This window comes from Tetrahymena thermophila, assembly GCF_000189635.1.
Source record: "Tetrahymena thermophila SB210 genomic scaffold scf_8254581, whole genome shotgun sequence".
NCBI lineage: Eukaryota > Ciliophora > Oligohymenophorea > Hymenostomatida > Tetrahymenidae > Tetrahymena > Tetrahymena thermophila.
This window is the reverse complement of record NW_002476352.1, coordinates 69,456-95,283: the sequence shown is the minus strand read 5'-3', so window position 1 is coordinate 95,283 and position 25,828 is coordinate 69,456. Positions and strand designations below refer to the sequence as shown.

The 25,828-nt window shown below is 23.2% G+C and overlaps 4 protein-coding genes across 4 annotated transcripts; 3 read left to right on the top strand and 1 right to left on the bottom strand. All coding sequences in view use genetic code 6, as the record gives it.

Annotated features, from left to right (window-relative positions):
* Positions 1-104: 104 nt before the first annotated feature.
* Positions 105-7,498, bottom strand: TTHERM_01006560 (kinase domain protein; the record flags this gene model as incomplete). The annotated part of the gene is made up of 20 exons (XM_001030848.2): positions 105-122; positions 179-257; positions 467-559; positions 873-962; positions 1,273-1,362; positions 2,010-2,099; positions 2,316-2,405; positions 2,735-2,824; positions 3,163-3,252; positions 3,466-3,860; positions 3,914-3,991; positions 4,040-4,098; positions 4,153-4,341; positions 4,602-4,992; positions 5,063-5,125; positions 5,618-5,899; positions 5,955-6,011; positions 6,066-6,118; positions 6,173-6,367; positions 7,066-7,498. 20 exons carry the CDS (start codon positions 7,496-7,498, stop codon positions 105-107), a joined length of 2,925 nt encoding a protein of 974 aa, XP_001030848.2.
* A 3,595-nt stretch (positions 7,499-11,093) lies between these two features.
* TTHERM_01006550 (protein disulfide-isomerase, putative) lies at positions 11,094-12,419 on the top strand. The gene is made up of 2 exons (XM_001030847.2): positions 11,094-12,174; positions 12,252-12,419. Exons 1-2 carry the CDS (start codon positions 11,276-11,278, stop codon positions 12,283-12,285), a joined length of 933 nt encoding a protein of 310 aa, XP_001030847.2. The 5' UTR covers positions 11,094-11,275; the 3' UTR covers positions 12,286-12,419.
* A 1,139-nt stretch (positions 12,420-13,558) lies between these two features.
* TTHERM_01006540 (WD domain, G-beta repeat protein) lies at positions 13,559-21,379 on the top strand (the record flags this gene model as incomplete). Its single annotated transcript, XM_001030846.2, has 2 exons — positions 13,559-21,285; positions 21,349-21,379. The coding sequence occupies 2 exons, from the start codon at positions 13,559-13,561 to the stop codon at positions 21,377-21,379; spliced, it is 7,758 nt and encodes a 2,585-aa protein (XP_001030846.2).
* A 681-nt stretch (positions 21,380-22,060) lies between these two features.
* Positions 22,061-25,760, top strand: TTHERM_001006539 (cyclic nucleotide-binding domain protein; the record flags this gene model as incomplete). Its single annotated transcript, XM_012798548.1, has 13 exons — positions 22,061-22,099; positions 22,156-22,205; positions 22,280-22,372; positions 22,693-22,773; positions 23,056-23,145; positions 23,358-23,447; positions 23,692-23,781; positions 24,177-24,266; positions 24,475-24,564; positions 24,803-24,892; positions 25,064-25,153; positions 25,411-25,500; positions 25,670-25,760. 13 exons carry the CDS (start codon positions 22,061-22,063, stop codon positions 25,758-25,760), a joined length of 1,074 nt encoding a protein of 357 aa, XP_012654002.1.
* Positions 25,761-25,828: the final 68 nt, after the last annotated feature.

Below are 25,828 nucleotides of genomic sequence, written 5' to 3'. Positions count from 1 at the left end.
TTGATAATAAATTTAAATTCTTCAACACTTGGGGATTTATGTTGTATACTTTATAAATATATTATCTCTATTTTAATTGCAATTTAGTTAGTTATTTAAGTCCTTCACAAAAATATGTTAATCTTATTTATAAATATAAATATTTAAATTATTTTAAAGTCTTATTAATTAATTTTACATAGATTTCGAATTTTTTTAATTAAATTTTTAATTATTCTTCTAATTCTGATGCGCTTATTTCAAAAATCTCATTTTCTCTATTAATTATAATATATTAAAGGTATAATTTTCAAATAATATCTTTGAAATTTATTTTTTAAACTCATTTTTTTTTAGGGTATTAAAATTATTATTTTATATTTATTTTTATTTAGTTAGCTAATCACTAAGTGAAAAGCTTAAATCAATAAAATAATCTATTTTATCTATATTTTTTCCTTTATCAATCAATAAATTAAGTTTTTACTCTAAATTAAGTATTAAACTTGTGATATTCTTGCACTACGCTATTCCTGTTATGACTATATCATATACACCCTCATTACCAATACTATTACATCTTTAAATATATGAATAAATAGTTAATTAAGAAAATAAATTTGGAGGAGAAAGGATTGTAAAAAATATTGCTGCTTTTGTTAGTTTTTTGTTTATTTTTGAATGAGTAAGTAAATAAATTTATTATTTTTTAATTGAGTAGTAAGTAAGTAAGTAAGTAAGTAAGTAAATAAGCAATCTATTATAAAAATAGCTAACTTACTAACTAAAAAAGTGATTTGATTAGCTTATTACTAAGCAAAAATCATAAATCAACAAAATAGTCAATTTTTTCTATATTTTTTGCTTGATCAATTAATAAATTAAGTTTTTACTTTAAAAGAAGTGTCAGACTAGTAATATTCTTGCCCTACGCTATTGCTTTACCTAAATCGTATGCACCTTATGCACCAATACTATTAGACCTTTAAATATAAGAATAAACAATCAATTAACAAAATAATTTTGGAGGATGAAGGATTTTAAAAAAACATTGCTGCTTTTGTTTGTATTTGAAGGAGTAAGTAAGTAAGTAAACAAATTGGTTATTTTTTAGTTGAGTAGTAAGTAAGTTATAAGTATAATCACATGAAAGTAAGTAAATAAGAAATCTAATAAAAAAATAACTAATGAAGTGACTTAATTAGCTAATCACTAAGTGAAAAGCTTAAATTGACAAAAAAATCAATTTTTTCTATTTTTTTTGCTTCATCAATCAATAAATTAAGTTTTTACTATAAATCAAGTAGCAAACTTGTGATATTCTTGCACTATGTTATTATTCTACCTAAATCTTTTGCACCCTCATCGCCAATACCATTTGACCTTTAAATATAAGAATAAATAATGAATTAAGAAAATAAATTTGGAGGAGTAAGGTATATAAAAAAATATTGCTACTTTTGTTAATATTTTTGTTTTTTTTTTGAAGGAGTAAGTAAGTAAGCAAATTGATTATTTTTTAGTTGATTAATAAATAGGTAAGTAAGTAAGTTAATATGTAATCTAATAAAAAAATAACTAACTAACTAACTAACGAAGTCTGTTCATGCATTTGAAATATCTTCAACCATTAATGATATTTTGATTGTTAATATTTCAAATGGTTATAACATTAATTAAGAACATTTTTTTGTTCTATATCTTAATTATTTTTTTATATTTGATCTTTAAGCGCTTGCAAAACTAATCAAAATACAGAAAACTTTTTTCAAACTTAAGAGTAAAAAAATTCTTTTAATAGTAAAAAAATTTTTCAAAATATTTTCTAAAACATTTTTAGCTAAAATAGAAGGTTTTGAGGTTCATGAATATTTGAATGAAATATGAACTTAAACCTATTTTTGTTTACTGCCATTTATTCATTAAAATTTTAATATTTTTACAAATTCCAAGGTATTTTAAAACCAGAAACAGCTACACCAATTTTTTCAAAATTTCTTGCTTTATCAATAAATAAATTAAGTTTTTACTCAAAATTAAGTGTCAAATTTGTTATATTCTTCAATTAAGCTATTCCTGTGCCTAAATATCTTGCACCCTCATCACCAATACTATTATTGCTTTAAATATAAGAATAAATAATTAATTAAGAAAATAAATTTGGAGGAGAAAGGATTATAAAAAGAGATTGCTTCATTTGTTTAAAAAATAACTAACTAACTTAAAAAAAAGTGACTTAATTAGCTAATCACTCAGTAAATGAAAAGCGTAAATCAACAAAATAATCAACTTTTTCAAAATTTCTTGCTTTATCAATCAGTAAATTAAGTTTTTACATTAAATCAAGTGTCAAACTTGTGATATTCTTGCACTAAGCTATTCCTGTGATTAAAAACTTTACACCCATACAGCCAATATTAATATAGCTATAAATATAAGAATAAATAATTAATTAAGAAAATAAATTTGGAGGTTAAAGGATTGTAAAAAAATATTTCTGCCTTTGTTAAAATTTTAGTTTTTATTAAAGGTAAGTCAGAAACAAAATGATTATTTTTTAATTAAATAGTAAGAAAGTAAGTTAGTAAATAAGGTTGATTGTATGTATGTAAGTAAATAAGCAATCTAATAAAAAAATAACTAACTAAAGAAGTTATTTAATTAGCTAGTCACTAAGTGAAAAAAGTAAATCAACAAAATAATTAATTTATTTTTCAAAATTTATTGCTTTATTAATCAAAAATTAAGTTTTTACCTTAAATCAAGTGTCAAACTTGTGATATTCTTGCACTACGCTATTCCTATACCTAAATCATATGCACCCTCATCACCAATACTATTATAGCTTTAAATATAAGAAAAAATAATGAATTAAGAAAATAAACTTGGAGGAGAAATGATTTTAAAAAAAATTGCTGCTTTTGTTAGCATTTTAGTTTATTTTTGAAGGAGTAAGTAAAAAAATTGATTATTTTTTAGTTGAGTAGTAAGTATGTAAATAAGTATGATTATATGTATGTAAAAAAGTAAGTAAATAAGCAATCTAATAAAAAAATAACTAACTAACTAACTTACTAACGAAGTGATTTAATTCGCTAATCAATAAGTGAAAAGAATAAATCAACATAATAATCAATTTTTTCTATATTTATTGCTTTATCAATCAATAAATTAAGTTTTTACCTTAAATCAAGTGTCAAACTTGTGATATTCTTGCACTAAGCTATTACTGTACTTAAATCTTATGCACCCTCATCACCAATATCAATAGACCTTTGAGTATAAGAAAAATTATGAATTAAAAAAATAAATTAGGAGGAGAAATTATTGTAAAAAAAATTGCTTCTTTTTGATTTTTTTGAATAGGGATTTTTAATTTAGGTATTTTTTTTGGTTAAATTTCTGAAAAAACCTTCGGTAAAAACCTAAATAAATTTTTTTTCTTCTGATAATATTAGTATAAATTAATTTAAAAGAAAAAATTACCTAAAATATATCTTAACAATATTGTAATACTAAATTTTATACAAATCGTTTATAGAATGAATTTCAATAGTCGTAAATTGCTCTATATTTGTATCATTTTGCATCAAAAGTGTTTTTTGTAGGATTTACTTCATTTATTTTGATTTAGAAACGAATTTTATATCATTTTATTCAACAATATCATACAGAGATGCCCTTTTACCGCTATCAGAAACAACAAGATGGTTTATAAATTTATAAATTTATGAATTTTTGTTAATATTAATATTAGATTTTTCGAAAGGCTTATCTAACTGCTTTTGTGTCATTTATGCGAAAGTTAAAGCTGCATTTTTCTTCAGAACTTAATAATTATCTAACAAAGCTAACAATAACCCTACTGAATATGAATCAGACTAAAATAAAAAATTAATTTAAAGTTAACATTTTTTATAAAAAAAGTAAATACTTTCTTTGTATAAAACTTAAATTCATTATCTTTTTTATTTAAAATTTCAGGTGCTGAATATCCAAAATTTCCTATGTGCTATAAAGTTATTTTTAATATTTAATATAAATAGAATTAACAATCTACTTCTATAGTTTGAATTGATTCTTTGTTATCTGAAATCTAAGCAGATAAGCCAAAATCACCTTAAAATGAAAAGATAATGAAAAATACTTTCTGAATAAAAATAATTTATTTACATAATTTTATTTCTGGTTATTTTCCATCTAGATAAACCAAAAAATTATCTGGTTTAATATCTCTATGAATGATATTAAATGAATGAATATAATTAACAGAATCTATAATTTAAATAGCTATTTAAAATTTATCATCCTCGCTTAATTATCCATCTTTGTTTTATCTGTCAAGATATTCATCTAATGAACCTTTAACAAAATAAACAGTAAAATATAATCAAATATCTTTTTAAAAGTAATTTTTTTTAAAATGTTTTAAAAGAAATTTAATTTTTTATTTTTTAAAAATTTAAAAAACGAATTAAATTCTTTTTATTAAAAAAATATTTATTTCTTTATTTATTCATTTGTTTATTTGAAATAATTTGGCTTTTATTTGATAAAAATATCTTTATAATTATTGAATTGAAACCTAAATTAAAATTAACGTTAAGAATTTAATAAATTACATGAACATTTTTCTAATTCAAAGACTGAGTATCTATCAGGTCCTATTTTATTCTCTATTATATAGCTATCATAAAGCTATACGACTAGTGGCTCTTTTAATTTCTGCATAATACTAATTTCATTTTAGATTTGTGATTCATCTTCTATTTTTTGTATTTTTAACACTATTTCTTTGTTATCAAGTTTAACTTTTTTTGTAGCTAATACCATTCCAAAGCTTCCAAAGCTTAAAATTTGAAAATTATTTGAATATTTTTTATTTTCATAGAGAGTTTTCAGCAGATTAGATAATACTTCCACTTTTGTAAATTGTTATTTAAAATCTTTTTGTATAATTTTCTGATTGGTTTTCCCTAGAATAAACTAAGCATACTCATCAAATTAATTATTCTTTTAATTAAATTATCATATAATTTCCATTTTATATAAAAATTTAAGCCAAAAATTATAATTTTTTTACCATTTGTTGTTGCAGTTGATTAATTTTATAAAATATTTACTGTGCCTATTTTGGTATTTATTCCTTTTTATATAAAATTATTTGTTGAATTCAAATATTCCAAATAAAATAAAATCAATTTTTTTTATTTTAAGAGATTAATGTAAAAATAACTGAAATAAAATTTCTTTTTATATTGACTCTCTAATGAAAAACAATAAATAAATAATTTGCATCAAAAATAAAAATAAATAAATAATAAATTTATTATATAATTTATATAAATTGATCATTTAAAATGATTGGTGTGTTTTGTTTTTCATTTAAAAATAAAAAATTTTAAGAAAGATAAGCTATTTTTATTTTATGAAGCTCTTAACAATATTTTTATTTTATAGAATTTGTTAGGAAAATATTAATAATTTTGCTTTAAATTAATTATTTTTAATGCTTTTTTTAAGAGTTTCAATAAAATTTAATTGTTTGCTTGGTTGCTTGTTTGCTTTTGGGAATTTTTTAATAAGTTTAAGTTTATTTTGAGACTATTTTGAAATAAATTATGAAATAATATTTTACTTTTAGTATCATAGAAGTCAATACAAATTTCAATGGTTAACCATGCATTTAGATGAGCTAGGATAGTAATTCTCCTGCTGTAGTCCTTTCTAAATACCTAGGTTTTAAACATATTTAAGCTATTTTGTATATATTAGAATTCTTGTCTATCTAATATATTTCTTTCGGTATTTCTTCTCCTTTGAATAGATAATTTTTTGTTTTGAAATCTATCCAATTCTCATTTAAAGTATTGAGATTATCAAGTTCTAATAAAACTAATCCTAGTGAAAATAGGTCTGACTATTTAATTAAAATGAAATTGAAAAAATAAATAATACAACATTATTATTAAAACCTAAATTCTAGATTATCCTTCATCCACTTCTGGAGCAAAATATGGATCAGTTCCTTTCTGAAAATTATAAAAAATATTGAAACCTATTAAAATAATATTTAATTTTTTAACCTTAGATTTGAAACTTTTTGATTTAGACACAGCTGATGCAAAACCTAGATCACCTTAATTTAAACGATATTTTTTAAAAATTAAATAATATAAAAATAATTATGTACATAGTTTGATTGAGAAACCATACTCCTTAGATGGACAAACAAGGAAATTTTAAGGCTTGATATCCCTGTGCATAATATTTTTGACATGAAGATTATTCAGCCCTTCTAACATTTGAATAGCTATTATTTCCTTCATCTGTTTCGGAGGCGGAACTTATTCTTTTCTGAGAATATCAAAGAGTTATTTGAGATTGTCTAGTTAATTATAAAAACAAATTAATTATTATTAATTACTATGTTCTCTCAAATAAAAATTAAAAAATTTTTTTTTTAAGTCTTTAAATTATTTTTTTTAAAAAAATTAAAAATGTAATATTATAAATCAAAAAACTATTATAAAAAATAAATAAATCAGGTAATTTAAAATTATTAATTTTATTTTAAAAAAATAAAAAAAAGCTAAAATTACTAAATTTAATGATTTTTTATTTATAACATTAATCTACTTTATTTATAGCTTATCCATGAATTAAAAATATTATTAATTTTATTAAATTAATTAAGATAGATAGATGTATGTATGTATGTTTTGGTCAAATTAAATAATTTTAATTTAATATAAAAATTAATATATTAAAATCAGTATTTAAAGAAGAAAATAAAATTTAAATTCTTAAATGAGCAGGCAGAGCTTTTGTAATTTTTATTAATTTTTTTAATCCACACACTATTTAAAATCTAAATAAATCAATAATAATTAAATGTTGTTTTTATTTATAATTCTATTTTAAATTAAAATTATTTGCTTGATAACTCATAAATTAATCATTGGTGATCAAGTATTTTTAATATAGGAATTTGCTTTTTTTATCTTATTTTATGTATTTTTACACGTTTTTAAAAAAAATAAAATCAAATAAAAAAATGGATGAAAAATATGTGATTTTTTTTACTCTCGCAAAGCTCCATTTCCATTACAAAGAAGGATTTGACTTCAGTTTAAACGATAATATCGTTTCCATCAGCGTCTTCATCTTCTTTTTCTTCCATTAAATAGAAGCAATCATAGACATTTACCAAAAATTCTGATTAGCTAAACTTTTGAAGCATTTCATACTCCTTTTTCAAAGATTCGATTCCATTCTTGTCATTTTGGTTTGAACTCCCTAAAAATTTGAGAGCTACTTAGCGATTCTGTTAAATATTTTAAGCTTTTAAGACAAGAGCATAAGCACCACTGCTTAAGTACTCAAAATTTTTGAAGTATTTTTTCTAACTGAACATCAACTTGACTAATTCCTTTATTGATGGTCTTTGAATTTAACAATCTTAGGATACTTTGCTTGAGATAGTTTCGATTAAATCGTTTTGAACTTTCTTAGACATTTGGCTATTCAATTTCGCTATCTAATTAACTGATGTTGTTAACTGGGGTACTGACTGACTTACTTAAAGTAGGCTGAGGGGTTTGCTTTTTTACTAAAAGTAGATGTTTTTATATATAAGAGATGTAAAATTTATAAATATCAAAATCACTTTGTTTCTTCTAATTAAAGAAGAGAATCAACTAAATAATAAAAGTAAATAGATCAAAAGATCTATCTATCAGGTGAAATTGGTTAAAAATCAACAAGAATCTTAATTAATTTTCAAATATACTAACAACTTTCTATTTTTAGATTATTATTATTAAAGGATAAGATAGTAAGCAATCAATTAATATATATAAATAACAATTTTTTTATGCTAATATATTAACATAGATTTGTATAATATTAAATATATCACTGAATAATTAAGATAATATTAATAATTAATACGTGTATAGATAGATACATATATTACTTAGAGGCTTTTAAAGCAAGTTAACTTTAAATATATTCATTTACAATAAATAAAATCTTTAAATTTTAATATTTATAAGTTTTTTTTATGTTTTAATGAGTTATAATAAATATTTTACATAATAAACGTAAGTACCAAAAGATCCTAATATTTTTCCAAAAATGTAAATATTTCAAAGATTATACAGATTTTCTAATGAAAAAGTTTAATTTGGGATCAAAATCTTTGTCCAATTTTAAATAGCTCCTAATTATTATGTAATAAGATAATTTAACCTAAAAAATATATACTCTAAATCCTCATTAATTAAGGGCAATTAAGGGCATCCCCCCCCCCCCCCACCTTCTTTGGAGCCTACAAAATTTTTTTTGGCCCTAAATTTATGTAACCCTTAATTAATTAATGAGGATTTAGAGTATATATATAAATATGTTTATTTTTTTTAATATTTATGAATAAATACTATATTTTGGTAAGTTAATAAATACCTACTAAATATGAAAATTTACAAATTAAATTTACTTAAATAAATGAATGAATTTCTCAAAAACCAGTCCTCAATTTTCACCAAAAACAATCAAAGTTTAAAATGTTAAATATTATCCTCTATCATATTAAACAATTTGAGGGGTTACAAATTGCAACCCATAAATTTCTATTTATTATTTATTTATTTACAATGAGAAATTAGATATCATGATTGAAAACCTTAGGAAGAAATAAAATAGTTATTTTTATTTTTACCTCTATGTTTCACTCTAGCAATGAGTTAAAAATTACTAAGATTTTTAAATTTAGGTAAGTTTTGATAAAATTATTTTTTGATATCTTCTTGCTTCGGATTTTACGGAGATTGAACATCACTAGGAATTTCTAAGAGAATTAAGAATTGGAGCTATTCTTAATACAGTAGATTTCAAAAGAAACCTAACATAAAGGGAAAAGTGTGGTGAAAAATTTTAGCATAATTTTTAATTTACTCGCAACAAAAAAATTTATAATTTTAAAGTGTTGGCATGAATGCTCACTGTGCGAACGAGCTCCAACAGAGGATTTAAATTAAGTCTTACAAAAAACTTGAATAAATTTTTGAAATTCATGCACGAAACCAATTAATTTTATTTGTTACTAAGGTATTACTTCTAAATTATTTTGCTATTCTTTGTGCTTTTTAATTCAAAGTTTTTGCATCTATCTTTAAAAGACTTTTTCAATATGTTTCTTATCTCTTGCCTAAAAAAAAATTAACCTACAGATATTTATTATTTCTTTAATCTAAAGATATTTATTTGTCTTCTAAAGTATAAATAAATGTGTTTCTACTAAAGTTTTTATATTAAAAAATTATTTATCTTAATTTTGTTGAGATTTTCTATTTATTAAAAATATATAAACAAATGAGAAAAGATATCTTTCTTTATTAAAAAATTTTTAATCTCAAAATTAATTAATATGATTTAAATTTCTAAAATTTGTTGTTTATTATTTATTGTATTGTGTTTATTTAAAAATAATCAGATATTTGATTTTAATTAAAGTATCTTTTTTAGGATATTGACAAGTGCTGTTACCAATTTAACAACATGTTAGGAAATTAATTAACTAATGAATAGAGGCTATAAATTAAATTATTATATTTCTAAAATTTGTTGTTTATTATTTATTGTATTATGTTTATTTAAAAATAATCAGATATTTGATTTTAATTAAAGTATCTTTTTTAGGATATTGACAAGTGCTGTTACCAATTTTAACAACGTGTTAGGAAATTAATTAATTAATGAATAGAGGCTTTAAATTAACTTATTATATGCTATATTTTTAACAATAAAGAATAAATCAGCATTCTTATTTCAAATCTGTTTAACATATTATTACATACATATAATTCACTTTTTTGTTTTATTATCTTCTGCTTTAACTCCTTGCTATATATTAACTGATTATTTATTATTAAAATAGAGATATTTTTTTACAAATTATATAATTTGGGGAATTTTCTGAAATGAAAATATATACAACTTAGGTGAACTTGAAAAGAGATAGCAAATATTAATATATGATTTCTAAAATTGAAAGACCTTATGAATCGTGATAATAAATTTTTTAATATCAATGAAGCATGAAAAAAACCTTTTGAAAACAATAAAAAAATAATGGAAATAAATGTTTTCAAATTTTAGATGTTTGATGGAAATCTTATGAATTATTAAGAAAAATTATTAAAATTTCTAGCAAAATCAAATCTGGGTAGGGAAAAGAGAAAACGAACTAATTATTGAGGACAAATAAACTAAGGAGTTAAGAAAGGAGATAGGGATTCTTTTGATATTAAAGCACATATAAAAGTCAGAAAATATCTTGTAAAATAATAAATAAAAATAAAAAAAATATCATTATCTTTAAAATAATAAATATTGAAAAAATATCATTCAAGAAAAACCCAAAAAAATGAATAAGACTTTCCTTTTATTAACAATTTTATTTGTGGGTGCTTTGACTTGCACTTCCGATGCTTTTTTTATTACTGAAGCTCTTAACACTGCTGAAGAATTAAATGCCTTCACTCAAAAGAACCAAGTCGCCATTGTTTATTTTGGTAAGTATATTTTATTTTTATTATTTAGAAAAAACCAATAAAGAGTATTTATTTATTTATTTAAAAACAAACGAATGCCTATCAAATCAAATAAATTTCTGCTAATGGAAACCAGCATTCCATTAAGATAAGTTTACTCCCAAGAAAATTAATTAATATATTTAATAGATTTCGAATAATTTTAATGTAGTAACTAACTTTAGAGGATTATGAAAGTCATTTATGATTGCAGAGAAGTTTTATAAAGAATATTACGAATGGAAGCCTTACAGATAATATAAAAATTAGCTCCATAAAATTCCTATTCTGTTTATTTAAGTAAAAAATTAGATCCAAAACATTAACAAATAAACAAATGAAATTATGTAAAGATTAAAAACTATCTATAGCAACTCATATAAAAAAATCTTTTTTAAGATGTTTCATCAAAAATTTTAAATTTCTTCTTGTTGACATCATAAAAAAATAAAATTTTTAAAACATAAAATATATTTATCAAATTAAAATACTTAACATTCTCTAAATTGATAGTTATTCATTCATTCATCATTAAAAAAACATACTTGCACATAAATTACCAACAAGCCATCAAAAAATTAATTAATGTCTAATCGATTAAGAAAGATAAGCCATTAATATTCAATTATTAATTTATTTGTTTTTAATTATAAGGGGAAAGTGAAAAGGATACCAAATACGAAACCTTCAAGTATTTGCTTATGTTTTATTATGACCTCGCTTTCGCTCACGTTTTCAACGCTGACTTGAGAATTGCTTAAAATGCTGCTGCTCACAACCTCGTCCTCTATAAACACTTCGATGAAAAGAGAAATGATTTCACTGGTACATTCAATCTAGATAACTTGAAGACTTTTGTTGACACTTACGCTTTCCCCATCGTTATGCCATACAACGGCAGAGCCATAGAAAGGGTCTTCTAACAAGATAACCCCACTTTATTCCTTTTCTCCAACAGCAACGAAGCTTCCCTTGCAGCTGAAAAGGCTTTCGCTGCTTCTGCTGAAGAAAACAGAGGTAAGATAGTCTTCTCTATCTCCAAGCCTGATGAAAACTTCGAAAACTAAGAAAAACTCGCCTAATACATAGGTGTAAACACTGCTTAAGTCCCCGCTTTGCTGCTCGTTCACTCCAGCGACTAAGTCCTTAAATACAAGTTCACTGCTTCTGAAATCACCGTTGCGACCATTAACTAATTCGTTAGTGACTACCTTTCTGGTAAGCTCCAAACTTACTTGAAGTCTGAAGATATCCCTGCTACCAATGACGAACCCGTCAAGGTTCTCGTCGGCAACAGTTTCGATGATCTCGTTATTAACAGCAACAAGGATGTCTTAGTTCAATTCTACGCTCCCTGGGTGGGTCATGGCAAGAAATTTGCTCCCATCTTAGAAGCCGTTGCCAAGAAGCTCTCCCTCAACCATAATCACAACATCATCATCGCCAAGATTGATTACACGGCTAACGATGTTCCTGGAGTCAATATTAGACGTTTCCCCACAATTAAGTTCTATCAAAACGGTAATAAATCTACTCCACTTGATTTCGAAGATGACAGAACTGAAGAAGATATCCTCAAGTTCCTCAAGGAAAAGACTACGTAAATAACATTTTATTCAAAATTTTTTGAATGCAAAGAAATCATATCTAAACATATTTTTTTTTTTTAATTAATAGCTTCCCTTGGGTTGAAATGAACTAAGAACTCTGATCAATTAATTTAACAATTTTAATAAAATAAATAATTACTAATACTAATACTAATACTAATATCTCAATATTATTTATTTATTATATTTATTTTGTCAACTTAATATTTCTAATTCAAATATTGTTTCTGCAGTTAATAATAAATTTCTCAATTTAATAATTCATGATATTTTAATCATTTATTTGATGTTAATTGTCAAATTAATAATCATATTAACAAGTATTTTTATGTTGAAATTCTGTAAAATTTATCAAAATTCTTGCAATTATTCAAATAAAAATTAAAAAAACCAAATAAAAGTCAAAATAAAAATTTTAGATATTATTTGAAAAAATTTAAAAGAATTATAACTATCAATAATAATATCTTATTCGTTTTAAGCTAAGGTATCTCTAAGTTAATGCACTATTCTAAATTAATGTGTATTTTTTTAAAAAAATTATTTTTTACTTAATTTTTCTAATTCTATAATTTTTATAACATATTTTTGATGTAGATTTTGTTTAATGTATATATAATAAAGCAATTAAAATTATTGGTTTTTAAAAATGAATAAAAATACATTTATTGAAAACTCTCATTTATTTTTTAGTAAAACTAAAATTAGTTATTAATTTAAGTTAATTGATTTTTTTCATTTTTATTTAAATTGACTGATGCTACCATACTAAAATTTATTATTTTTTTGTAAAATTAAAATTATTTTTTAATTTAAGCTAATTTATTTTTTTCATTTTTTATGCTATTAATAGCTTTAAAAATAATTCACATATTTAAATATTAATTAAATTCCTTATTTTTTATTTAAATTGACTGGTGCTACCATACTAAAATTTATTATTGTAGTACCAGCTAATAATTTTTAAAAGAGGAATATATTGATCTGCATTGTTAAGCATTTCTTCAATATTTTAATGGTATTTAAATGTTTGAATTGGGCTGTTTAATGAAAAGCGTTAAGCATAAATTTAATCTATTCAAATTTACTCTTTATTATACTTGAAGAAAGAAATCAAAAAATATGCATATCTTTCTTATCTTAACAATTAATAAATTGTATTTTTTTAGTTTTAATTAAATGAGATTATTTTAGTATGGCTATTACTTTTGTAAACTTTGAAAAACCTAATCTTAAAATATTAACTTTATATCTTTGATTTTTAATAACATATCTTTACTTTTGTTGTTTAGATAATATAGATAGATTAAATTTTGTAATATTGAATAAAGCAATAGCTAATAAATAATTGTAGAAAAAGTGTTAGTAAAAAAAATGAGAGTAAAATCAGTAGGATAAAGTGTTAAATATTCAAACAAAAACAGCTAAAAGGTATCAAAAAAGTAGGAAAAAATAATTAGACTGTAAAGTTTAGAGGAACTCAAATTAATCCCATAGATTTATGTTAAAGAAGTGGTATTAACTGAGGTAATTTTAAGCCATCTTGATACACTATCAAGAGTAGTTAATTTGCTCTAAAAGTATGAAAACACAAGGTAGGAAATTAACTTGATTGCATTTGATCAAAACCAGGTTTAAGAGGTATTTAAGCATTTGGATTCTCACTTAGATGAAGAGCAATTTTATCCTCAAGTGCGAAATACTAGAAATTAAATGAGGAAGGTCATTCTAAAGTAGTTATCTCATCATTTGACAGAGATTCAAGAGTTATATGATCTTCCTTTTGTTCATTAATGTCTTTATAATCAAAGACAGCTTTAAAGAGAAGTGCTATTAAATAGATTTGACTCATAGATCTAACAGATTTATCTTAGAGAAGCAAATTCAAGATAGACTGCAAGTATTATAATAGCATTTTTAGCTCATAAAAAGAAGGAAAATGCTATGAGAGTCTATAAAGAAATAAATACTATCAGATAGCTTGAATCTTGGTAGAAAGAGTATCTAAATAGATCTTACTATTAAATCTTACAAAAATATTAATAAAAGGTGATGTAAATATAACATCAAAGCTATTTTCTGAAATTTTTAGGTCATGAAAACTAGGAAAATGTAATGAGAGTCTATGATAATTAGAATGCTATGAAATACATTGGATTATTTCATAATTAAGAAAAATGTTAATAATAATTTAAAGCTCTCCGAAAATATTGCAGGAATGAATAAAATAAACAATCCAAAAATTAAGAAGAAAAGTAGAAGTAATAAGAATAATAGAGAAACATATCGAAAGAATGTGAAAGAAAATACTCAAATATTTCATCTAATTTAGCAAGTTAAAAATTAACCTTTGACTTATCTTAGACTTAAAGAGCAAACCTATCCAATCTTATTTAGAGTAGGCAAATAACACAATTTAAATAGAAACTAATTTACTATTCAACCAAATAATCTTGTTCTCTTAAATAGAAATCCTTAAAATAGATTTAAGATTAATGCTAATTCAAGGAAAATAAACTTTTAGGAGGAGGAGGATGTGGTAGCAAACCAAAACTTACCTCTAAAAATGCGGATTCAAAAAAAAAAGAGTAATAATAATAAAAATAAATAGAAAAAATAATTGATGAAAAGGAATAGCTTAAGAAAGATTTTGAAATTTAGAAATCTGAAGATACAAATTATGAAGAATTAAAAATTTTTAAAGAATTTAACAAAAAATATGATGAATATTTTGATACTGAAGAAGTGAGTGCAAAAGAAATAGAAACACATGTCAGAAGAATCATCGAGAATGCATTATATGACTTTAGAGAATAAATAGTTTAGACAGACATTAGACTTAAAGTGATTGATCTGATTAATTTACTCATAAATTATTTGCTCATTATTAAATAAAGCGATTCGAAATCATCAATACAATCCGACATCAATTAAATTGGCGAGAAAATATAAAGACTCATTATATATTGCAAAGAAAATAAAGAGAGACATGCATGTTTGGATCTTTATCAATATTTTGAGATTTTAAAAGCTTTAAATTCTCAAAGAATAGGGCTAGATGAAGCTAATAAACATATTGCAATCAAAATATTTGAAAGAGTAGTCGAAGTTGTTAAATTTGGAGCAGGATTTGTAAGTATTTCTGGAGCCATCAAAAATTTAACAGAAATTGATTTAGATAAATTAAAAAAATTCTTTAATTAAGTCAAGTAAATTGCAGCTTAAGCTATTAAAGATGGAAAGGAGATTGCTTATAATTATAATAGCAATAATTTAACCAATAATATGATGTCTTTATGGCTACAAAAAGTTGAATTCATGGGAGATAATCTTTCTGATAACATTTTAGAAATTATTTTTTATTTGGAAGAATCTGAAAAAATTACAAATAATGACACAAGATTATTTGTTTATATGCAATTAAATTATTTGTTATCTAAGTAGCAAAAAAAGGATAATTTTAAAGAGCTATCTAATAGATTGCAAAAAGAAAATAAGCTAGAACTAATTATTAATTAATCAAAGTTCTTGTAAGTTGAAGAATACTCTGACGGTATCATTAATAAGCTTAAAAATTTAGCTAATTTTATGGTCAAAAATCACCAATTTAGATATTTAAAAGCTTAGTTGCTTTTACATTTTGCCTAAATCCTCTCTCAACTATAAAAAAAAAATGAATTTGATGCTTTAATGATTGGTATAGTCTCAAACTATTTGTAGGAAAAACAAAAGTCTGTTAAGATTACCTATTAAAACAATTAAATTTTGGCTGATTTCATTCATAATCACCTTGATAAGAGCCAAATTTTAATACAAATAAATTAATTCAAAAACCAAATTACTAAGCATTTAGACGACAAATAAGAATATAATGAATTTGCATATGACATTTAAAATGAAAATGATTTAGATAAGCAGCTAGCTAAGTATTATGTCGAAATTTGGAAGCAAAGTGTTGAATAAAGATAAAAAATGCTCTAAATGGCACACAAGGATGATGTTCTACTTGAAGCTATTCATTTATATGTCAATTAACAGATAACTTATATAGAGGGATAAGAAATTAACACAGAAGAAAAAGACGCAGTCAAATAAATTATTGATCAATTCCTCATTCCTAACTTCGTAGTTTCTTAAGATGATATTTAAGAAGAAGAGGAGGGAGATGAAGAAAATAATCAAAAAAATAATGAATAATCATGTAAAATCATATCAATTTTAGCTGAAGGAGGATCTGGAAAGTCAATGCTTTTAAAGAAGTTAGAAGTTGAACTTCTGAATCGGGATTCAGATTACACCAAAGACAACAGATCAGATTTTATACCTTTAATAATAAAATGCAACTCTTTAGACAGTAAGAATCCTTCTATTGAAGACTATCTAGAATCCGTAAATATATAGAGAAAAGATATTGACTTATTAAAGAAATCTGAGAGAAATAAGCTAATCATGCTTGATGGTTATGATGAATACAACGGAGACTATTTTAAAGTTTATCATAAATTGAAACTTAATGAGTGGGTGAATACTTTAATTATCGTAACTTCTAGATTAGAAAAAATCACAGTTTCTGATGCTAAAATCTACTTTAACTACTATGATTCGCAAGGGATGAAAGGTCAAAATAATTCTTTTGCAATCTTCAAACTTGAAAAAATTACTCATCAAGACATCGAAGATTATTTATCAAAGTATAAACAATAGTCAAAAAATACCAAAGATTTTAATCCTGAATAGCATGATAAGCTTAAAGATATTATTTTTAAAAATAAATAATTGACTTAATTGCTTAAGCTGCCAATAAATTTGTATCTCGCAACCAGAATGATTAATGATTTAGACCTTAATAATGAAAATATATCCAATGCTTTTTAAGAAGTCTCTGATTAGATTGAGATTTAAGAACTCTTTTTTTCATAACAGTTCAAAAAACAATCTAAAATTTTCATTGAATAATAGAAAAAACTAAGTATCACTGATATGTAAAAATAAGAATTAATGGAAAAAGTAGAATCTTGCTACTTTGAATATTTCTAGTTTATTGCGATGCACATGTTTATTTAAAAAGGTTAAAAATCAAATTATCTTTCAACAACAAGAGATTCTATTTAATTTAAAATCAGAGAAGAAGTTTCTGCTTTCTTCAAAAAAAGTAAAATAAATGTTGATGATCTTATTGAAAAATTAAACAATTATGTTGATTCTAGAGTTGTAACAAGGATTTAATTGAAATTTAATGAATAAACAAAATCTAAATAAACATAGTCTCAAACTGAGAAATAGAAAGTCGAAAGAGAAGACTTAAAATAAGAATTTGAGTTCAGACACAAGTCTCTTTTTGAATATTTTGCTGCTAGAGCCATGAAATATGATTTCGATTTGCATTAAGATAATGTCTTCAAGCTAGATATTTAATAACTGAAATAATTTAATATTAACAAAAGAATCATAATGAGCAACTAAAAAAATGCTTCAGAGTAATAAATTCTTTTAAAGCTTTACAAATTAATGAAATCTTATCTTTGCTCACCATTTTTTAAGTAAACTTATACTCAGGATGACATTTCTAAAACAAACAAATACATATAATTCATTAAAAAATCTACGATTTCTAAGTAAACTTAAATAAGCGATATAGATATTGGAGCCTCTAACTTATTGTCTGCTCTTTTTGTTTCTAAATTTTCTTATCCTCATTTGATTTTCAAAAAATGTTCATTCTCCTAAACATACATATCTTCTAAACCTGCTAGATCAGTTGAATTTATAGATTGCAATTTGAATGATTCATTGATAGAAAGATAAAATTTAGAAAATTATGAAACTTCAAACACCAGAAATGCAGTTTTTAGTGGTTTCTAGAAATATTGTGATACTGAAGATGTTTTCTCATTTAATCAAGTTATTTTTTATAAAAATACTCTTGTAACTATCACAAAAACTGGTTATATAAATTAATTTGATATTAAACACAATAACAATAAATCTTATAAACAGCTCATTTCAAAGCATATTACTAATTCCCCTTTGAAAACTATTCATTTAATCAACCCCAAAAATATATTCGTTGTTAGTGCAAAAAAGTCTTTATTTGAGATAAATACTGAAACTTTTGAAATACTTAATACTTTTACATTTTCCTTCCCTATTTCCAATTTAACAATCAATAATTCAAAATACCTTGCTACATTAGTTTCCAACTAAGTATTTTACGGTGACATTTAAAGTGGTTTCAAGCTCCTTGATGTAAATAGAATCTAAGCTGAGCAGTCCTTATTAACAAATAATAACATTATCACTTTTCAAAACCAAGAAATTGACATTTATAGTTTATCAAGCCTCTAAATCATAAAAAATATTCAAAATTTTCCCTCTAGTTTAACTCTTTCATCTCTTACTCATGATGGTAAATATCTTGCTACTTGTTCCGATGATAAGAAATGCTAAATCTGGAATTTAGAAAACGGATTTGAACTCATTAATACAATTGAAACTGGACATACTAAAGCATTATCTTCTGTTTCTTTTTCTTCAGACGGGAAGTTTCTTGCCACAGGTTCTTTAGATACAACTTGCAAAATCTGGGTTGTTGAAAATGGATTTTAACTCTAAAATACAATCAAAGAGCATAAAGGTAGTATTTCATCAGTTGCTTTCTCAGTAGATAACAAATATCTAGCAACAGGCTCTGAAGATAAAACCTGTTCAATCTGGAATGTAGAAAAAGGATTTGACTTGCTAAATAAAATAGAAGGAGAAACTAGTTGGATTACATCTGTTGCTTTTTCTGCAGATGGTAAATATGTTGCTACAGGCTCTTAGGATAAGACCTGCAAAGTATGGAAGGTAGATAAAGGATTTGAACTCTTTACTAAAATTGAAGGACATACAGAAAAGATTACCTCAGTAGCTTTTTCCTCTGATAGAAAGTATTTAGCAACCAGTTCAAGGGATAATACTTGTAAGATCTGGAATGCTCAAAAAGATTTTGAACTCATAAGTACAATCAAAGAACATCAAAAAGCAATAAATTAAGTTGCTTTTTCTTCGGATAGCAAGTATCTAGCAACGGCTTCAAGTGATTTTACTTGCAAAATTTGGGATATCCAAAAAGGATTTTTACTGATAAATAGCATTGAAGGACATGATAGAGCAATCTAGTCAGTTGCTTTTTCACCAAATGGCAAGTATCTTGCAACAGGTTCTTTCGATAGTACTTGCAAAATCTGGGATGTAGAAAAAGAATTTTAAATTGTTATTACTATTGAAGAAAGGAAAACTGTTTACTCTGTTGCTTTCTCTTCAGATGGAAAGTACATAGCAACAGGTTCAGATGATAATACCTGCAAAATATGGAATATAGAAAAAGGATTTGAATTTACAAATAAAATTGAAGGACATAGAGATTAAATTACATCAGTTACTTTTTCTACAGATGGCAAATATTTGGCAACTAGTTCTAATGATAAAATTTGCAAAATTTGGAATGTGGAAAAAGGATTTGAACTATTCAATACAATTCTAGGACATACTTCTTTAATAAACTCTGTTGCTTTTTCTGCAGACAGTAAGTATCTCGTTTCAGGTTCAGATGATAAAACCTGTAAAATCTGGAATATAGAAAAAGGATTTGAAGTTATATATAGTAATGAAGGGCATACTGAGTGTATTTACTCAATTGATTTTTCTGCAGATGGCAAGTATGTGGCAACAGGTTCTTGGGATAGCACTTGCAAAATCTGGAATATAGAAAAAGGTTACGAACTCATAAATACAATCGAAGGGCATACTTCAAATATACGATAAGTTGCTTTTTCTACAAATGGCAAGTATTTAGCAACTGGTTCAGATGATAATACCTGCAAAATCTGGAACGTACATAAAGGTTTTGAACTTATTATTACTATTGAATAACATAGTGAATCAGTTAATTCAGTTGCTTTTTCTCCAGATGGTTAATATCTTGCAATAGGTTCCCAAGATAAAACTTGCTCAATTTGGGAAGTGGAAAATGAATTCGAGCTCATCAAAGTTATGCAAGGATTTGATAAATAAGTTATATCAGTTACTTTTTCTGCTGATTGCAAGTATCTAGCAACAGGAATAGATGACGATAATAGCACTTGCTTTATTTGGAGTGTAGAATAAGGATTTGAAGTCATACACGGGGTTGAAGGGGAGACTAGATTTATTTAAAAAGTTGTTTTTTCAACAGATAACAAGTATCTAGCAACATTTTCTTAAAAAAATGGTTGTATCTGGGACATGCAAAACGGATTTGAGCTGATAAATAAAATTGAAACTGGTCATACCGATAATGTTTACTCAGCTGCTTTTACTTCAGATAGCAAGTATCTCACTACAGGTTCAAGAGATAAAACTTGTAAAATATGGAGTGTAGAGAAAGAATTTGAACTTGTATATACAATCTAAGATCATGCAGGTTATATTTACTCAAATGCTTTCTCTACTGATGACTAATATCTTGCAACTGGCTCATTTTTAAATATTTGTACGATCTGGAATGTAGAAACTGGGTTTGAACTAATAAATAGCATTGATAAATATAATAGCAATCAGTCATCAACTTCTTTTTCATCAGATGGAAAGTATCTTGTCACAATTTCAGAGGGTATCACCTGCAAAATTTGGAACTTAGAAAAAGGATTTGAACTTACAAATAAAATTGTAGGGCATGATAAGACTATTTAATCAGTAGCATTTTCAGCTGATGACAAGTATCTAGCAACAGGTTCAGATGATACCACTTGTAAAATCTGGAATGTCAAAAATGGTTTTGAACTCGTTAATAAGATTGAAGGACATAACAGTAGTATTCTATCAGTTGCTTTTTCTGCAGATAGCAAGTATCTTGCAACTGCTTCACTAGACAAAACTTGCAAAATCTGGAATCTACAAAATGGATTTTAACTGATAAAAAATATTGAAGGACTTACAACTTATATTTCCTAAGTTTTATTTTCTGCTGATGGTAAATATCTCATAACATGCTAACACGATGAGGAGACTTTTAAAATCTGGAATGCAGAAAAAGGATTTGAATTGTTGAGCTAAAATGAAATGGCTGATAATGAGATTAAGTAAATTATCTATTAACTGAGCAAAAAATAAAATAAAAATATATTAACTAATATAATTAAAAGTAAAAATGCTTTCTAATTATATCAATTTTGAAAATTGAAAGTATAAATTTGTTTTTTATAATATTTGTTTTGTTAAAAAATTTAAATCTACAAAAATTTTTTTATTTAATTATAATCTAAAAAAAAACATGTACTTTTTGAAATTAATAAGTATTTCAATAGTGAGGGGGGATTTCATGGGCTATAATATATATAGAAAGTTATTTATATATATTTTAACATATTTTTTAAGAATAAAATAACTATTTCAGAGATAAAACGACGCCAAATTCCAACACTGATTATAATTAATCATTTTTATCATTTTTTTAAAAATAATTTTCAGTTTTAATTAATTTCAAATAATTTCTTTTTACAAATATAAAAAATATTTAAGTTAAATTGATATTAATTAATTTATTAATTTAGCTAATAATTAATTATATACCTATTTTCCTGTATTGTAAAATTGAATTGTTTCTATAGTTATTCATTGTTTAACTTAGAAATTAATTATAATGAAATTTGATTAATTTGATAATTGTTTCACTATATTTTTTATCATATTTCTCCCAAAAAACAAACTTTATAAGTTCATATTTGATATGTCTTCTTTCTAATTATAGTTTATCCTATTCAAATAAACTTGATATAAAAATAAATTAAATTTTTTGATATATTTATAATTAATTAAATTTCCAATTATTGTTATTTAATATTTAAAAATAAATAAATGATATAATAGAAAAAATATTTCAATAATATAGAAGATGTAATTTATTTATTTTTAATAAATTTTCTCTAAATTTATTTTTTTTATAAAAAAAGTTTTTAAACTCTTCACTTTAATCTCACTCAGATATCTAAATTGAACTCATGTATATTTATTTCATTTATTTTTTTCTTTTAATAAATGAATTAATAATTTATCTATTTTTAAATACTTAAAAAGTAATGATGATAAATTTAGTAATGAACGTGCATCAGAATTAGGTTCTGCTTTTTCAAACTGCACTAATCTGTCAAATTTGACACTTTATATTGGGTAAAATCATTTTATTTATTTATATATTTATTTATTTTTGATTTTGATATATTGAAATTTTAAAATAAATTTAAAGCTGTTAAACTTTTTAAGTTTATTTATTAGTTTTTTATTTGATTTAACTTTCTTATTTATTCTGCTTATATTTTTTTTCTTTCTGAATTTAACTCATTAATTTATTCATTTTCAATATTTTTTTGGTTATTAATTGATTGATTAATTAACTTTTTATTATTACTTCATATTTTTTTCTTTTTTACTTCTAGCAAACAAACAAATTGATTAATTATATATTTATTTTTTCTCCAATAATTAAAAAGTAAAAATTAAATTGGTGCATCTGGTTTAAGTTCTGCTTTAGCAAACTGCACTAAAATATAAAATTTGGCTCTTTATATCGGGTAGATATTCGTTTTGGATTGTGATGTTTTTTAATATAAAAATGAATTTAAAACATTAAACACTTTATATTTTACTTATTAATTAATTTTTTATTACTTTATTTTTCTTATTTATTCTGCTTATAATTTTTTTCTTTCTTAAATTAACTAACTCATTCATTTTTTCATTTTCAATTTGCTTTAGTTATTAATTGGTTAAATTAACTAATTTCTTATTTTGACTTCATATTTTCCTTCTATTTAACTAATTAACAATATAATTTTTCTTCAATATTTAAAAAGAGAGAACGAAATAGATGGTGAAAGTGCGTCAGTCTTAGGTTCTGCTTTAGCCAAATGTACCAATCTTTCAAATTTAATACTTGATATTAGGTAAAAGCAATTAATTTGTTTTGGATTATGATATCTTTTAATATTAAAATGAATTTATAGCAATAAAACACTTTTTATATAATTTGAATTGTTTCTTCTTCATTATTTTCTTTTCTTAATTTAAATCATTCATTCACATTTCTTATTATATCTTCATTTATTCCATCAAATTAACTAATAAATTATTTATATTTTTTTCAATATTCTTAAAGGGGAAATAAAATTGGTGATTAGGGTGCATCAAGCTTCTGTTTTGCTTTAGCTAACTGCATTAAGCTCTCAAGTTTAGCACTTTATTTTGTGTAAAAACAATTTATTTATTTTTTTAGGATTTTATTATTTTTTAATATAAAAATGAATTAAAAAAAATTAAAATATATTTATTAATTTATTCTGCTTGTATTTTTCTCTCTCTTAATTTATCTCGCTTATTTATTCATTTTTAAGTTTTGCTTTTAAAATTAATTAATTAATTTCTTATTTTTTCTTCTTTTTTCCTTCTAATTAAATATATTTATTAATATTTTTCCTTGAATATTTAAAAAGTGACAATTAAATTGGAGAACTTGGTGCATAAGCTTTAGGTTCTGCTTTAACTAACAGCAAAAGTCTCTCAAATTTAGAATTTTATCTTAGGTAAAAACAATTTCTTTTTTTTGGATTTTGTTATTTTTTAAGATAAAAATTCATTTAAATCAATAAAAATTTTAAAAGATATTTATTTTTTATTAGATTTTTATTTCATTTATTTGTATTTTTTTTCTTTCTTAATTAAGCTCATTCATTTCTTTATTATCGATTATTGATTTGACATTAATTAATTTGTGATTACCGTAAATCCTCATTAATTCTCACCAACCCCCCTCCCCCCCAAACTCCAAGAGTACTATATGATAAATATTCAGAAAATATGGTGAAAATTTATGTTTGCTGGTGAGAATTTATGAGGATTTACGGTATTTATATTTTTTCTTCATTTTTCCCTTCTAACTAACTATTTTATTAAAAATTTTTCTTCAATATTTAAAAAGTGGCAATTAAATTAGTGAAACTGGTGTTTAAGGTTTATGTTCTGCTTTAGCAAAGTGTGCTAATCTCTCAAGTTTGACGCTTGATTTTGGGTAAAAACAGTTTTTTTTTTTTGAAATTTGATATTTATTTGATTTATTTTCTATTTGTATTATTTTTCTTTTTAATTTAACTCATTCATTTTTTCATTTTATACTTTTACTTCCTTTGATTATTAATTCATTCATTTCTTATTATTTTATTTTATTTTTTCATTTTTTTCCTTCTAAATTAACTTCATTTTCTTCAATATTTTAAAAGGTAAAATAAAATTGGTTCAACTGGTGCTTTGAGTTTGGACTCTGCTTTAGCTAGTTGCACTAATCTCTTAAAGTTGACACTTTATTTCTAGTAAAATCACTTTATTTGTTTTGGATTATGATATTTTTTATATAAAAATAAATTTATAAATTTGTTTTTTTTTATTTATTTGTTTTAATTTTGCTTGTGTTTTTTCTTTCTTTGTAAATTTTGTTAATAAATTTTTTTAAATTCAACTTTTAGTTTGATTATTTATTCATTACTTTTTATATAATATTTTTTTTTCTAACTAATTCATTAAGTAAATATTTTTTCGATAATTATAAAGTAATAATTAAATTGGTGATACTGATGCTCTAGGTTTAGGTTCTGGTTTAGCTAAATGCCCTAATCTTTCGAATTTGACACTAAGTCTTATGTAAAAACTGTTTTTTTGCTAGTGTTTTTCTTTCTTTTTTAATCTAAGTCATTTTTAACTTTATTTTAATCACTAATTAATTAATTCATTTATGATTATTTGATAGTTTTTTTTCATTTTTACCTTCTAACTAACTAAATGACTATATTTTTTTCTTGAATATTTAAAAAGTTCTAATAAAATTGGTGAAATTGGTGCATCAGGTTTAGGTTCATCTTTAGCAAACTGCGTTAATCTCTCAAGTTTGAGACTTTACCTTGGGTAAAAACAGTTTATTTGTTTTGGATTTTAAAACAGAAAGATTCTTTAAATTTATTTATAAATTAATTTTCTATAAGCTTTTTATTTTATTTATTTTTATTATTAACTCTAATTATGTTTAATTTTTTTCTTAATTTCACTCATTCATTTATTCATTTTCAACTTTTATTTTGATTATTAATCAATATATTTCATACTATTATTTCATTTTTTCCTTCTAATTAATTAATTATATTTTTTCTTCAATATTTAAAAAGGTTGAATGAAATCAATGATAAGGGCGCATCAGGTTTGGTCTATGCCTTAACAAAAGTCACTAATCTCTCAAGTTTGACACTTGATCTGATGTAAAAAAGTTTTTTTGTTTTAGATTGTACTTTTATCAGTTTTTGAAAAATTTTTCTTTTTTATTATGATTTTATTTTCTTTATTTAAAGATTTAAAATATCATTTTTAATTTAAACATATTATTCTAGTTTATTTTGATTAATAATTTTCATTAACTTATTTTAAAAGGAAAAACAGAATCAATAAATCAGAAAAATTTGAGGTCAAAAGCAAGTGCATTAAATTAAAAAAATTAGTTGTTAAAAGAATATATTTATGATAAATAAATAAATAAATGATGAAAATAGGATGAATAAATATGTTTTATTTTATAAAATTTTCAAATAA